Source organism: Bufo bufo, chromosome 4 (assembly GCF_905171765.1).
Source record: "Bufo bufo chromosome 4, aBufBuf1.1, whole genome shotgun sequence".
Taxonomy (NCBI): Eukaryota; Metazoa; Chordata; class Amphibia; order Anura; family Bufonidae; genus Bufo; species Bufo bufo.
This window is the reverse complement of record NC_053392.1, coordinates 226031382-226047002: the sequence shown is the minus strand read 5'-3', so window position 1 is coordinate 226047002 and position 15621 is coordinate 226031382. Positions and strand designations below refer to the sequence as shown.

The 15621-nt window shown below is 44.1% G+C and overlaps 1 protein-coding gene across 2 annotated transcripts in view; it reads right to left on the bottom strand.

Moving 5' to 3' along the window:
• LOC120997963 (probable cation-transporting ATPase 13A5) overlaps positions 1-15621 on the bottom strand; it is a 262081-nt gene that overhangs the window by 90922 nt on the left and 155538 nt on the right. For both annotated transcript variants that reach the window (XM_040428345.1, XM_040428346.1), the window contains exons 18-20: positions 7454-7578; positions 4262-4422; positions 319-441 (exon numbers count right to left, since the gene is read on the bottom strand). In XM_040428345.1, the coding sequence (XP_040284279.1) occupies positions 319-441; positions 4262-4422; positions 7454-7578 (409 nt within the window). The remainder of the gene's footprint in view (positions 1-318; positions 442-4261; positions 4423-7453; positions 7579-15621) is intronic.

The following is a 15621-nucleotide window of genomic DNA, read 5'->3' as shown; positions in this document are numbered from 1 at the left end:
GGCATACTGCACCTCAACTCCGTACAAAAAGCTGCTTCATGAAAACATTACTTTCGGTGGTGAAGGAGAGTCTGGAACATGACAAATACAGTTTTGCATATAATACAGTTTTGCATACAAGACTAGATGCAGTTTTTGATGCAAATTTTTGAGCCAAACACAAGAGTGTATCCAAAAGAAATTATAAGTCTACTGTATGTTTCTTTCTCTTGGATCCATACCAGGCTATCGCTAAAAAATAAAAATAAAAAGCACCAATAACTGTGAGTGTGAGACTGTCACTTCTATCATATTTCTCCAATTTTATTTAGGACTTACTTTTGGCAATAAATCACAGAAATATTTCTCTAGGTTTTCATATGTCTTTCCACTCATTGAAAAATGATAATCACTGTTCTGATCTTTGCGGTCCAAGAAGTCTTCATCTTTGATGCAGAGATCCTGGTAATAATCAAGACATATTGTTTAGTATAATTAAAGGTTGTGTTTAGTGCATCTACCACATAATCAATATTTATTCAAGCCACGCAAGCTGAGCAATTATAATGCCATCATCAGTTTATAGTTAAAGGGGTACTCCTGTTAGAGAAAGTTATCGCCTATTATATCAGTGGGTTCCTACCACTGGGACCCCCACCAATCATGAGAATGGGGCCCAGCACCCTGTGGAGCCCCCTGTAATGGATGGTGCGGCTGGTCAGAAATGTGAGCCACTGCTCTATTCAATTCAATGGGAGCACCAGAGATAGCTAAGTATAGATCTAATCGTTATCCCCTATTCTGTGGATAGGGGATAGCTTTTTCAAACTGGAATATGCCTTTAAATTGCATGTGCAAGATGGTAATTGGCATTCACTCTATTAAATTAGATCATGTGAGTTGGGCTAGGGCTACACAGCGACACTGGTCATGCAAAAGCTGATGCGGCCAGGATCGCTGAGTAGCAGTGATCCCCCAGAAATGAATAGGATAGCCACACCAGCCACAAGACATTGAGCAGTGTTGCAACTAGCTCAGCAATCTCATTCATTTCTATTGGATCACTGCTAGTCTGCAACAGTGTCACAGTGTAGCCGTACCCATAAAGTCCTTTTACACGGACCAATGATTTAAGCAGATTATCCATTATGAGTGTTTACGTAATTGCGTATTCCTGATAATTGACCGTTGTAAAAGATGCCGTTCATCCAACGCTCGTTCATCGGGTGATTGTATTGTTCTGTCAGTAACAAAAATCATTGTTCCTGTGTATCAAATCAATCTGTCTAAACAACAATCTGCTGCCCAGAAACAATGAATTTCTATGGCCAACTCAGGTGCGGGGACACGTCAAAAGAGGGCCCCTCTGTTGGGCTTGTCGACAGTACGGCCATATGGCCAGAGAGTGCCTAGAACAGAGGAAGTCCGCGCTAATGCTAAACTTCCGACCGCCGCAGTAGCTGGGCGTCCAGTGGCTGTACACCAGAAGCTAAGCCCTATGTGAGAGGAACACAATCTGTATGCCAGCATCCCCGTTATGGAAGCCTATTTGATACAGGGTCGGAGTGCACCCTTATGCCTCTGGAGTTCTTCAAAAGACACTTTGGACATATGATGGAGCCGGAAGACGGGAGCATCATCAGGCTGACGGCTGCCAATAACAGAAAGAGGGACATCCGACTGTTTGGGCAAGATGACGGCAAGAAGGGGGTCGTGCTGGTGGACCATTTGTTCCGGAGAGGAATGGATGTGACACTAGGTATGAATGTGCTGAGAGATCTAGACCATCAACTCTATGCTAAAGAAGGGCCGAAGTATTGGCAATGGGCCACCACACAACCCAGAAGGTTCTACAGCAGATGGTGAGAAGCTGTAGTCTGCAAATGAGCAACATGTCCGGTCGGCCCATTTGACAAATGAAGCTGCGGAGGACCCCGGTGTCATGGTGTGGTTCACCGTGACGTGGATTTCTGTGCAGGCAGGCTGCACACCTTTTGCGTACTGGCTGCGGTGTACCGTGCAGGCTGGTTGCTTTTGGCTGCGAGCTGTCTGCTGTATCTTGTGTGTTCCCGCCCATGTGTGTGCGTGTACCCTCCTTTGGCTGTATTGTCTCCCTGTGGGTATTCGGGTCTGTTGCGCTCTTGCTTACTGGCTGCGGTGTTCCGTGCATGCTGGTTGCTAGGGGCAACATCCTCTATCACAGCTAGGTTGGCTGTGGTTTTTGGTTACTTCTGACCTGATTTGGTACCTCCCTGTTTGGTTCTTCTGGGATTAACCTCCCATGGTTGGTTCCGGGGTGGGTCCTTTCAGGAGCGCTCATTAGGCTGCTATTTCTGCCTTTGAGCGTGGAGTCTTGGTCAGAGTTAGTCAGTCTTTGTCATGTCTTGTGGGTGTTTCACCCTTATGCTCTGTCAGGTCTGTCTTTCCAGGTTTGGCCCTTTGCTGCTGACCCAAGGGGTCTGGCCATTTACATCTCGGTATGTACCGCCTGGTTCTGCATTGTTGTCTTCTGTCCTGTACCATGCTATGCCTAGTCCCTGCCCTGTACCTTGCTATACCTTGTCCATGCTTTGTACCATGCCTTGTATCATGCCTTGTACCATGCCTTGTATCATGCCTTGTATCATGCCTTGTATTTGTTCACCTAGCAGAGCTTATCTGCGTCTGGATAGCCTAGCAGAGCTCATCTGCGTCTGGATAGCCTAGCAGAGCTCAACTGCGTCTGGATAGCCTAGCAGTGCTTAACTGTGTCTGGATAGCCTAGCAGAGCTTAACTGCGTCTGGATAGCCTAGCAGAACTCAACTGCGTCTGGATAGCCTAGCAGAGCTCATCTGCATCGGGATAGCCTAGCAGAGCTTATCTGCATCTGGATAGCCTAGCAGTGCTTATCTGCATCTGGATAGCCTAGCAGTGCTTATCTGCATCTGGATAGCCTAGCAGAGCTTATCTGTGTCTGTTCCTGTTCATGTCTGTTCCATGTTCTTGTTATTGTCTGACTGACAGTCGTTACTGCTTCTGGTATTCTGTTCATGTCTGCTTCTGTTCTTGTCAGTCCATGTCCGCCGTCGGAAGAGGGTTACTGCATTCCCCGGAAGGGGGAATGCCTATTCTCTGCCTTGCTATGCCTTATCTGTCTGTGTCTTGTACCATGGCAGGCCTTGCTCATGTACTGTCGGTACCTTGTCTGGTATCTCCTTGACGCCGACTCCTGCTGCCACTGACTTGGTTTAAGCTCTGGAGCAGCCCCTGACAACTACCGTGGCTCAGGTCTAGCCTCACCAGAGGCACTAGTGAAGACCTGGTGTTGCTTAGTTACGCTCCTCCAGAGTATTGCTAGTCAGTGGAGCAGTGGGTTCTCACCCACTGATCTGGTTCAGTACATTGAGGTCTTCGGTTATAGTCATTGTCACGTGTCTTGGTTCCTTTGTGTGGTTAGGTGTTCCGTGGTCCTTGGCCTGTTTTGCCTTTTCCAGCTCGTATGATGTCCCGGAGGTCCTCCTTGGGACATCGTGACACCCGGTGAAGATCCCACCTCGACAAAAACAAATAATGATGCTGCCGGTGGGGGCTGGACATCAGCTGAATGGACTGGAGGTCCTGATGGAGCCCGCTTACAAAGAGGAAACTCAGACTCGCCCACTGGTAGCCTGGGCCCTCGCAAAGCAGACCCGGGTCGGTTATAACGGAAAATGATAGCATTCTTAAAACAGAATGCTAAATAAAATGTCTACTAAGGGGTTAAAAATTAAAAAAAACTCACCTCATCCACTTGATCACGCAGTCGGCATCTTATTTTCTTCAGGACCTGCAAAAGGACCTGCAGTGATATCACCGCAGGTCCTGCTTAATGAAGATAGATGGACCTGCGATGATGTCACCGCAGGTCCTTCTATCTTTATTCAGCAGGACCTGGGGTGACGTTACTGCTTTTACCACAGGTCCTTTTGCAGGTCCTGAAAAAAAAAAGAAGATACCAGCTGCACAATCAAGTGGATGAAGTGAGTTTTTTTTTTTTTTTTAACCCCTCAGTAGACATTTTATTTAGCATTCTGTTTTAAGAATGCTATTATTTTCCGTTATAACCATGTTATTAGCTTTCAGCTTAGCCATTATAAGTCTGAAAAGCCAAGAGGACTGCCAGGATAATGCCCTTAGAATTAGTCCAAAGATTAATTTGTTGGTTGACACAGTAGCTCCACACCCATTGCTGTAACAATCAGATAACAAATTTTAAATAATTCATTTTGAGATTTAAACTCAGGTATTTTAAATTCTATCTACTTTGTCTTGTTTTGCACTCTCTGGGTATTCTACAAGCTTCCAAGAGAGAAAAGCTGGAGCAGAGCCTTCTGGCCCAGTAGCTTCGACAAGAATAACATCTTTTCCCCCAGGAATCATCCCACAGTTCTTTGCAACAGTGGTCGCAGTCTGTATGTTGTCACCTGAAATACAGTAAGTGCAATAATATTATGGATTTTTGACACATCAGATATTTTTACATTACGACTCAAACTTCTGAGGACTAAATGACCCACATTTACAATGGTTTCTTGGCAATGTTTGTGCCAAAATTTTGGTGCACTTCATTTTAGATGCATTTATTAATTATATGAACAAAAATATAATAACTTTTTCAGCATCTTTAACATTTCCTGGTTTGAAACAAGAATGTTGCCAGATTTTGTGTACTTTTTAGATATATTTGCAGCCAAACTCTGGCCATAGACAGACACAAACCCCTTTAAAGCATTACTATCTGTAAAGCCATTATTTAGGCAAGTGCTTTCTCTTAATTTTATGAATGTACTTCAAAATCTATGTAAAAGATGTCAATAGAAAACGCTATAGTTCTTTTTATTAATTTTTGTCTATCATTTTGGTAGTAGTATGCAATTGGAAATGAAATACAAATATTGTCCTTCTTTAGCAGTGAACACAACTAATAAGACTTTCTACATAGATAAGCAATCTTTTGTCAGTTTTCTCATGCTGTGAGCGGAAGAAGTTATCTGCAAGATAATCCTCATATTAGCAGGTGTAGAATTTAAATAACAGCTCTATGACAGGGCCGAGATACGCACAAAAGATCATTGTATTGGTTAGTGTAATGTGTGCTGCTCTAATTGAGTCAGTTAAGACTCTCTCTAGTCACAGTGATGGTTTGACAAAAAAACTGACTTCTTGTGCATTTTGTTTCTGTATGTCCATTCCGCAAAAAAATAGAACATGTCCTATTATTGTCTGCATTATGGACAAGGATAGGACTGCTCTATTGGGGACAGCTGTTCCATTCCACAAAATAGAGATTTTTTTTTTGTGTATCTTTTGCGGATCCATGTTTTGCGGACCGCAAAATACATATGGTCGTGTGCATGAACCCTACGGGAGAGTTCACATCTCCGGTTCATTTTCCATTTTTCTGATCCGTCAGAAGGAAAAAAAACATGGATCTTGTTAAAAAAAAACTGATCCTGTTGGATGTTTGGCATTCGTTTGAAAAAAAAGTCTTGCATGTAGTACTTTTTTTTTGTCAAAAAAACGGATCTCAGAAGGAAATGGCTCAAACGGATGCCAAACATGCAACAGGATCCATCTTTTTTTTTACCGGATCGTGTAAAAAACAGATCCTGCGCATAACTAACGGATCAGAAGAATGGAAAATGAAACCAAGATCTGAACTATCCCTAAGGGCTCATGCACCGTATGTATTTTGCGGTTGTCAAAAAAACGGAACAGCTGGCCCCCAATAGAACAGTACTATACTTGTCTGTAATGCGGACAATAATAGGACATGTTCTATTTTTTTGCGGAACAGAAATACAGACATACGGAAATGGAATGCACACGGAGTAACTTTCGTTTTTTTTTGCAGGCCCATTAAAATGAATGGTTCCGCATACGGTTCGCCAAAAAAAATCGGAACGGACACGGCAAGAAAATACTTTCGTGTGCATGAGCTCTAAGGGTCAGTTCACACTGAGTTTTTTTGCGCTGATTTTGGAGAGTTTCTGCCTCAAAATCTGCTTCAAATCTGCTCCAAAATGCCTCAAAAGAGCATCCCATTCATTTCAATGGGAAGCATCACTTGCTTCTTTTTCACAAAAAAGCAGCATGTCAAATCTTGGGGCAGAATCAGTGCTGATTTTCCCATGCAAATTAATGGGAAGCAGTAAAAAAATGCACCATTTGAGATGTGCACATTTGCACTTTTTTTCGCACGTAAACGCGCCAAAAAAGAAGCACCACTAACCGCTTGTGGGAAAAGTACTATATAATTTAATATAATAAAAAATGTGCCTGAAAAATGCTTTACAAAAAACAAGTAAAAAAACTTAATTTTGAGGCGTAAAATACTGCTTGGATTCAGAGCATATTTTTTTAAACGTCATAGCCATGTTTCATTTTTTAATAAACACAGAGAGAAATAGTAAAAGGGTTTCTGGAACTATAATCAATATATTTTTGGTAGTGACTGTGTCTAGCACTAGAGTTTTGTGTCATTCACTTAAATGGGATTGAGTAGCAGCAAATGATCAGTGTGGTGGCATAAGTCAGACTTCTAATGATCTGATATTGATGGACTATCCTAAGGAGTTGCACAATTTACAGTTGGTACTGTGTTTTGCTATTCTTGTATGTACTACAACTCCCATTTTGCACTACTGTAAAGATAGACGTTTAATTTGTTTAAAGCTGTTCTGGTTTACTGACTCCTACATCACCAGACGCTGGTCACTTCATGCTGTATGCGCCCTGCCTTGCGCCCATACGAAAACTTAACATCAAGGGCATCCCAAACTATCATCAGGCAAGAAGGGAAGATAGGGTGTGCCCTACATTCACTGCACCGGCCCTAGGGAGCAATGGTCTGAGGGAAACTACTGTGACACATCATATTGTTAGAGCCACTCCCACTCCCACAGGGGCATAGATAAAGGCTCATGGGCCCTGGTGCAAGAATTCAGCTTGGGCTCCCCTTCCCTCGGTGCTTTGTGGGCAGGACCAGGGAAGCATATGGCCTCCATGCTGCCTGAAGCAAAAATTGAAACGGCATTTCACCCAAGCCAAATTCTTGACCTAACCCCTTCCCTCCAGCCAGAGGTGTAATGTGACCAGCATGCACTTTCCATAATACCTGTGTTTTCTTATGCACTACAAGGGTCTTTGGGCCCAGTAGCGACTGCTACCCGCCTGCACTCCAATCCTCTGCTCCAGCTCACCAAGGGCTCTCTGCACATTGAGGGTCTAGAGGGAGCAGAATCAGTCTCCCTCCTGCTGGGTAGGGGCATAAAAGTAAGCTATTCTGCCTAAATAAAGCTCTTGGGATCACATACAGGGCATAACACAAGGCATTTACTCTTTTATCAACAAATTAGCTTTTTAGCAGTGATCCACTGAGTCACTGCAGTTCCAGGTAGATAATTCAGTATTATTTTTTTTTTGCTTTGCTCATTTTCTGTTTACATACAGTACCTGTAATCATAATTATTCTGATGTTTGCTGCATGCAGCTCTTTAACTACCATTGAAGTTTCTGGTTTAAGACGATTTTCCAATATCAGCAAACCAAGGAACTCCAGGTCTCTTTCAACGTCTTCCCTTCAGGGAAACAAACAAGCATATTATTTTTTGGAACTCTACACCGAAATAACGTTAACTCCCAGTCCCAACCAATTGATTGCTGTGTATAACAAACTCAAATCATCACCCCAAAACAAGAATACACAGCAATATAATGTATAAAATACATATTTCATTATTCAAATATACAAAAATATATAAAACCCAGTACTAGCTGCATACATACACAGGAATAAAGATAATCGGACCACATATAAAGTGTCATAAGTCAATATAAAACCCCTAGATGAAAAGTATTCATGTTCAATCTCCTTTTACACCAATGGGAGAGAGGGGCATAAAGTTTACCCCAAATTGCAAAATTCACCCTCCTTATTGGAAAAGTGTAGGTCAGAGGAAAAATTCCCATATCAATGACAAATAAAGTGCTTAGTGTAATAAAAATGAACAATTCATCAGAGTAATACTATAATATGATACCGACCAATTTAGTCCTGACCCCGAAACGCGTTTCGCAGTCGCTTCCTCAGGGGATCAGAACATTTAGAACTCTGTTAGGAATTAGCAAGGATTTAATATTTTATAATCCAAAGCACTGTTATTGAAGTAGACTCTGTGCGGGAAGGCTTTGGATTACTACATTGAACTTTAAAGGGAATCTGTCACCAGGAAATGCCGGACTGGGAACTTAAAGTGGCCCTGGACAAAAAATAAAAGTGGATCCATGTTGTAGGCAGGTCAACGCAAGTAGGCAGAGACAACAGAAGTAGATAGGGATGAGCGAATCGACTTCGGATGAAACATCCGAAGTCCATTTGCATAATGCTTTGTTTGAATACTGTACGGAGCGAGCGCTCCATACAGTATTAGAATGTATTGGTTTCTATGAGGCGAAGTTATTACTTTGCGAAGTCTCGCGAGACTTCACATAATAACTTCATAAATCAATTTCTACTGTAAAAAAACATTTCCCCGAACTCGAGTTCAGTTCCACGTGGTACCTTGGAACCGAACCCGAGTTTGGGAAATGTTTTTTTACAGTAGAAATAGATTTATCAAGTTATTATGCTTGGTCTCGTGAGACTTCGCGAAGCAATAACAACTTTGCCTCATAGAAGCCAATACATTCTAATACTGTACGGAGCGCTTGCTCCGTATAGTATTCAAACTAAGTATTATGCTCATCCCTAGAAGTAAGAATGGTGGCAATACCATAGTACATCAAAAGATACCACCCCTGAGGAATCAAATACCACAGAGCAGCACAAAATGCTATCTCAGCAGAATCAAATATTACAGCTGCCTTCTCTACAGTAGTTAACTATCACCATACTGAGGATACAGTTGAATTAAGGAAGGCACCTGCAGCCGCTGGCCAGGTGCATAAATACTGGACCTGATGCTCCTAGCATTAATACTGAGAGCATATGATTGTTATGTACCCAGCTGAGGCCATAAGGAAGGCTCTGGCAGCCCCCGGGACATTGGTCCACCAGAAAATTTCCCTGTAGCAGCTATTGCTAGTCATACACAGTAATAATGATTACTGTGTGCTGATCTTGACTGACAGTCTGCCCTATCTGCCAGATTCAAGGCAGGCCACACTGCCTGACACTTCAGTGTCTCTAGTCCCTGTCTAGGCTGGACCTATCCCATCTGCTGCAACACATGTACCCTCACTTGAAAGATCCTACTGTTTTGTCTATCCTGATGCTTGCCACTGGCCAGCATCAGGACGTTCTATGGGGACAGAACTAATACTGCTGACACTGCTAATTAGCTCCATCTTCCATCTCCCTTTAAATAGTGGTATGATCCATAATTCGGTAAGTCCACAGCAAGCCCAGAGGATAATTACCACCATTATAAAACAGCACTTGTGGGTTGGGGAATGTGAGGTGAGTCCATAGTAGTGCTGTAGCATCTCTCAGTTTTAGCGGCAGTGAGGGATTGCTGATGCCTGGAATGAAGTTTTCACTACAATGTTGATGCTGCTTTGTAGATCTGTCCCTGACTTCTGGTAACGGGGCTACCATAGACCATCTCAGGAGCTCAGGGTGTGTTTTGGCCCCTCCCCCTATTTCTAGAAGACTCTAGCTGTGCTTGGAGGAGGGAGTGTGGGGACAGGCCTGGCGGAGGCAGAGAGCAGACAGTATGTGCTCCACGTCTCAGGCACTCAACTTCAATGCTTCCTGAGACTAACAGATCCTTATGTGTCCTTCCCTACTCCAGAGAGTTCCTACACCAGCAAATAAACTACAGATATTCTACAAAGCTACAGTGTTCCAGTCAGCAAGGTAACCAACATTACCCTACAGACTTTGCTATTGCATATGGGAAACAAGTTGAGACACCCAATACATCCCAGACACGTGGATTCAATGGATACAACATTTTAACCAGCAAGTTGATCAGCATATATAATTCTTGGCCCCTCTGCAGTGGAGGAATAAAGAGTTAAGACACCCTGAACAGGAACAATTTTGGCCATTCGTATTATTGGAAACACGTGCCGTTGTGAAAATTTCAGACATTGTAACTGTTAGCTCGGCGGTCCGTGCCAGCGCTGCTGCCCCTAACCATGGGCAGGGGTGCCGGGCTCCCCATTTCCCTCCTGTGCGCCATGCTGACAAGCGCGGGCAGCAGGTAACTTAATTATGGTATCTGTGTTCCATGCCAGAGTTTCCTTCCAGCTGGAGACTTGTACTGGTGTTTGAGCTTGCATAGGTGTGTCTCTCTTCACCTATGAAGCAGCACATGCATGCCCTCTGCAGGTATTCAAAGGCGCTTCCTACCACAGGAAGATGTCTGAGCAACCTCATGGTTTTATCTAAGGTGTCTAAGGTGTCTCTCTTGTCTTCTTCTCTGTGTACCGGACCTTGCTTGAACTCCTGGACTGTTTGCCGCCTGCCCCTGACCTCAGATCTCATTTATGAACTTTGTTTGTTTACCGCCTGCCTCTGACCTTGGACTTTGCTTACTGACTTCACTTGATTGCCACCTGTCCAGACCTCCTGGCCATGCAAGTCCCCTTGGTGCTTGCACTAAGTACTCGGGGACTGCTCTGGAGTAGCCCCTGGCAACTACCCTAACGGCCCAAGCCTATCATCACCATCAGAGGCTCTAGTGAAGACCAAGTAGTGGCTTAGTTACACCCCTCCAGAGTATACCCAGTCAGTTGTGCAGTGGGTCCACACCCACTTGCATAACAGTGACAGATTACGGTTTGCTAACCAGAAATCCTAGTATTAGAGACTGTATCAAGAGAAAAAGTAATCTAAAGGACATTGTTTCCAACTACTTGCTTAACTCATGCTTGGACATCTGAGAAGAATTTGCACTGTGTACAGATAATTGCTAGATATACTACAACTCCTATTTTGTGCACAGTAAAGTGAGACATTTGTTAGGTTTAATCTGTCCTGGTTACTGACTCTCCTAACACCACACACTGACCACTGCACCATTTCAAGGCTTGCACTAACACAAATCATCATCAGGGCCAGTACCAGTCCCATCCTCTGCTCCGGCTCAGGAGCTCACTGCACATGCACAAAATGTATTTTGAAAATGGAACACAACAGTTTTTTTCATTTGCAATTAAGTGATAGAACACAGCCAGGCCTGACAGCTAGAGGTTGAAATGAAAAAGGTTGTTCATGTTTATGAAAAAAAAAAAAAATAATGAAACTGTACCACACCTGTCTGTGGGCCATGTCAGGCACCTGAATGGGGATGAGCTGCAATACCATACTTGGAAAAAAAAATGGTAAATCCTTTTTTTTTTTTTTAAATCTTGCACAGCTCCTTTTAAAAATAATTAAATGTCAAAACTCTCATTTAAACTCAATCCATCTATTCTTCTAAATTATAAAGACAGGGATCCAATTATAAAGACAGGGATAAAGCCAAGATTGTAAGGACAAGGCTTAGAAAGGGAAAGAAATTTAGTGATGACTTTTTTATTTATACCCAGCTAGGCACAGGGAGAGACGCTTACAAAACAGAGGTCCAACAAACGGCAACCCAGACCTCTGCTTTTTGGTCCTCTGTGTGTATTTATTATTTGGAAGTAGGATATTGATCCGTTTAAATATAAAAATCTATTAATATATCTGAAAATAAAAGCGTAGGTATGGTTAATATTAAGGATAATGTTTAAGGTGGCACTACCAGTTATAATGTTTAACCCCTTAACGCCCAGCGCCGTACATGTACGAAGCAACTGGACGTGATTTAACGATCCGCAGCAGGGTCCGGCAGTCACTGATTTCAAGATTTGCTTCTAAACTTCTAAGCCTTCTAACGTCCCCAAAAATTAAAATGGCATTCACAAAATTATCCAAACATGAAGTAGACATATGGGGAATGTAAAGTAGTAACTATTTTTGAAGTTATTACTCTATTATAAAAGTAGAGAAATTGAAATTTGCCAATTTTTCCAAGTTTTTGGTAATTTTTTTTTTATTTATAAATAAAAAAATAATAATTTTGACTCAATTTTACCACTGTCATGAAGTATAATATGTGACGAGAAAACAATCTAAGAATGGCCTGGATAAGTAACAGCATTTTAAAGTTATTACCACATAAAGTGACACTTGTCAGATTTGCTAAAAAATGGCATGGACAGAAAGGTGTAAAATGCCTTGGTCCTTCAATCTAAAATGGCACATTTTCTCTATTATTACACTGTAATATAATAATAATGTTTAGTGACAAATATGTGAAAATAAGAGAAGCGACTAAGGCACTGTTATTAGACTGTACCAGTGGCGTAACTACCGGGGAAGCAGGGGAAGCAGCTGTTTCGGGGCCCAGCGCCCCGGCAGCGTGTGTGACAGTTTATTTTCAAGTTAGTTAAATATCGATTCTTGTCTTAATGTTCAGGGCCCCTTCACAGCAGCGGCGGCTGACCAGGCCCCCTCGCTAATGTGATCTAATCTTACTGTCTCCTAAAGTCTCCTGATGTGTCTGGGATTCAAACCCACAACCTCCGTGTATCAGAGCATTTTCCCTCACAGCCATAAAAGCTGCATTACAACTGATTGAAAAATATGAGACTTCTACTGTTATAGCTGGCTAAGTGTACATCTATACACATGACAGCTGCCCCAACACACCCAGCACTGCTATATCTCTATATGACAGCTGTCCCAGCACACTCAGCTTGCTATATCTCTATATATGAGCAGCTGTCATGTGTATAGATGTACACTTAGCCAGCTATAACAGTAGAAGGTGGGTTCGAATCCCAGCAGAAATTTTTCTGAAATACAAGCACTGACTCCATATATGGACATACAGGGCGGGACACAGGAAGAGGCTGCATCACATCGCTGACATGGAGGTAAGTAGAAGTGTTTATTATCATTTTTTAATACCCGACTGTTACTGCCATGGGGAGAGCGGGAGGCCCTTGATACTGGCACATGGGAGGGGGGTTTGGCACCTGATACTGGCACATGGGGGGGGGGAGAGGCACCTGATACTGGCACATGGGGGGGAGAGGGGTTGGCACCTGATACTGGCACCTGGGGGGGAGGGGGGGTTGTAACCTGATACTGGCACATGGGGGGGGGGAGGCACCTGATACTGGTACATGGGGGGGGAGAGGCACCCGATACTGGCACATGGGGGGAGAGGGGTTGGCACCTGATACTGGCACATGGGGGGGAGAGAGGCATTTGATACTGGCACTTTTTTATGGGGGGGAGATGGCACTATGATACTGGGACATGGGGGGAGGAGAGAGGCACTTGATACTGACACCTGGGGGGGGGTTGGCACCTGATACTGGCACATGGGGGGGGGAGGCACCTTATACTGGCACATGGGGGGAGGGGTTGGCACCTGATACTGGCACATGGGGGGGGGGAGGGAGAGAGGCACTTGATACTGGCACTTTTTTTGTGGGGGGGAGATGGCACTATGATACTGGGACATGGGGGGGAGGAGAGAGGCACTTGATACTGGCATGTGGGGGGGGGGTTAGCACTTGATACTGGCACATGGGTGGGTTTGGCACTATGATACTGGCACATGGGGGGAGAGGCACTTGATACTGCCACTTTTTTGGGGGGGGGAGATGGCACTATGATACTGGGACATGGGGGGGGAAGAGAGAGGCACTTGATACTGGCACATGGGGGGGGTTTGGCACTATGATACTGGCACATGGGGGGTGGGAAGGAGAGAGGCACTTGATACTGGCACATTGGGGGGGGAGATGGCACTATGATACTGGGACATGTGGGGGGAGGAGAGAAGCACTTGATACTGGCACATGATGGGGGGGAATCTATGGGGACACTTACTGGCACATTATTGGGGGGCATTATGGGGGACACTAGGCCGGCAGCCTATCAGAGGCCGGACACTGAGGGGCATCTACTGGGGCACTATATATGGGGCATTTTATACTGGTACATTATGGGGGGCACTAGCTGGAAGGGGGGAGAGGAGCACTATGGGGGAATTTACTGGGGGCACTATATAGGGGTATTTTATAGTGGGACATTATGGGGGCACTATGGGGGCACTATGGGGACATTAGCTCAACTGGGGGCATTACAAGGGGATATTTTTGCACTGTCACATTATAAGGAGAATTATTACTACTGGGGGGGGGGGTGCATTATGGTGGGCTTTATTACTCCCCCATGGTATGACCCCCTAGTAGCAGCACCAGCCTCTCCCTGCTCTGCTATCCCTCTGCCTCTTCTCCAAATCCTTATTATGAAATCTTTCTCATTAGGATAAAGCACAACATCAGCTCCGCCGAGCCCCCCAGCCGAGTGTTGAAGTGGCGTCTGAGATCCCCAAGGGTCAAGTAACTGTAAGTTTTCATATGAAATATGTTTATGTTATACACATATAGCATACACTGTGCCCCACAATATACAGTATACCACTACACTGTGCCTCACAATATACAGTATACCGCTACACTGTGCCAAAGGAGTGGGGTTTACACAGGAGGAGGGAGGTGCGAAGCGCGCTGGAGGGGCCCTTACAAATATTTGCTGTGGGGCCCAGTCACTTCTAGTTACGCCCCTGGACTGTACACATTATTATTTTAGAATAATTTCCTGTTGCTTAGTTAGTTCTGTAATCTACTGTATGCAGGACGACAAAAAAGTGGTTTGCTGGTTCCCAAGATAAAAAAAACCTGAAACTAATGGAGGGCAGATTGTGGAGCTGAAGGCAGTGTGGAAGCAAAGGCCTCAATAGTTGTATGCACAGCCCACAGAAGGGATAAGCTGGAGCACTGAAGTGACTCAAGGTGACCAATATTACAGTAGACCTGTGGGAAGTTAGTGACTGCTTTCCAATCATCTGGTAGCTATTGCCAGCGTAGTGGCGCCTCTTAAACATTGGCTGCAGCCCTGGGGCAACAAGGAGATCACAAGGTCGTAGCTGTGGCATGACAGTAGATTGACAGAGTCAAACAGAAAGAGCACTTGGTGTACCAACAACAAGTACGGAACAGAACAGTTTGAGCAGAGAGCATACATACACTATTTTATCACTCAGAGACTGAGCAGCTTTGCATGAGTCAGTACCCATGTGCATCTATCTAGAGGGGCAAACATTAGACCAATGAGACAAAAGAAGCCAGAATCTGGAGAAGCATCCAGTATCAGAATTATACAGTGACTGTTTAGTCATTGTGGATTACAATATACAGAGACTATGCTGCTGAAGGAGTATACTATTACTTTAAGGGAACTTGTCACCATGATAATGCAGTAGGCAGCATGTTACAGAGCAGACAAAACTGAGCAAACTGGTTTGTTTTGTGGAAAAACACTTAAAAAAATTCAGCCTGCAGCGGATGGCTGTGTGAGTGTTCAGCTCCGTATGTGAAATCGCCCTAACAGCCTGGAAATTCAGCCTTAAGAAGTCACTATGGTGAAGATTGGGGGACCTAAACCCAGCGAAGGTTCCCATCAACAAAAGTCCTCGGTGAGCAAGGGAGAAATGGACAAATTTTTTAAAAAAGCTGCCTCCACCTATGTAGCATGGGAGAGCAAGATGGCGCCGGTCTCCCCTCGCTCG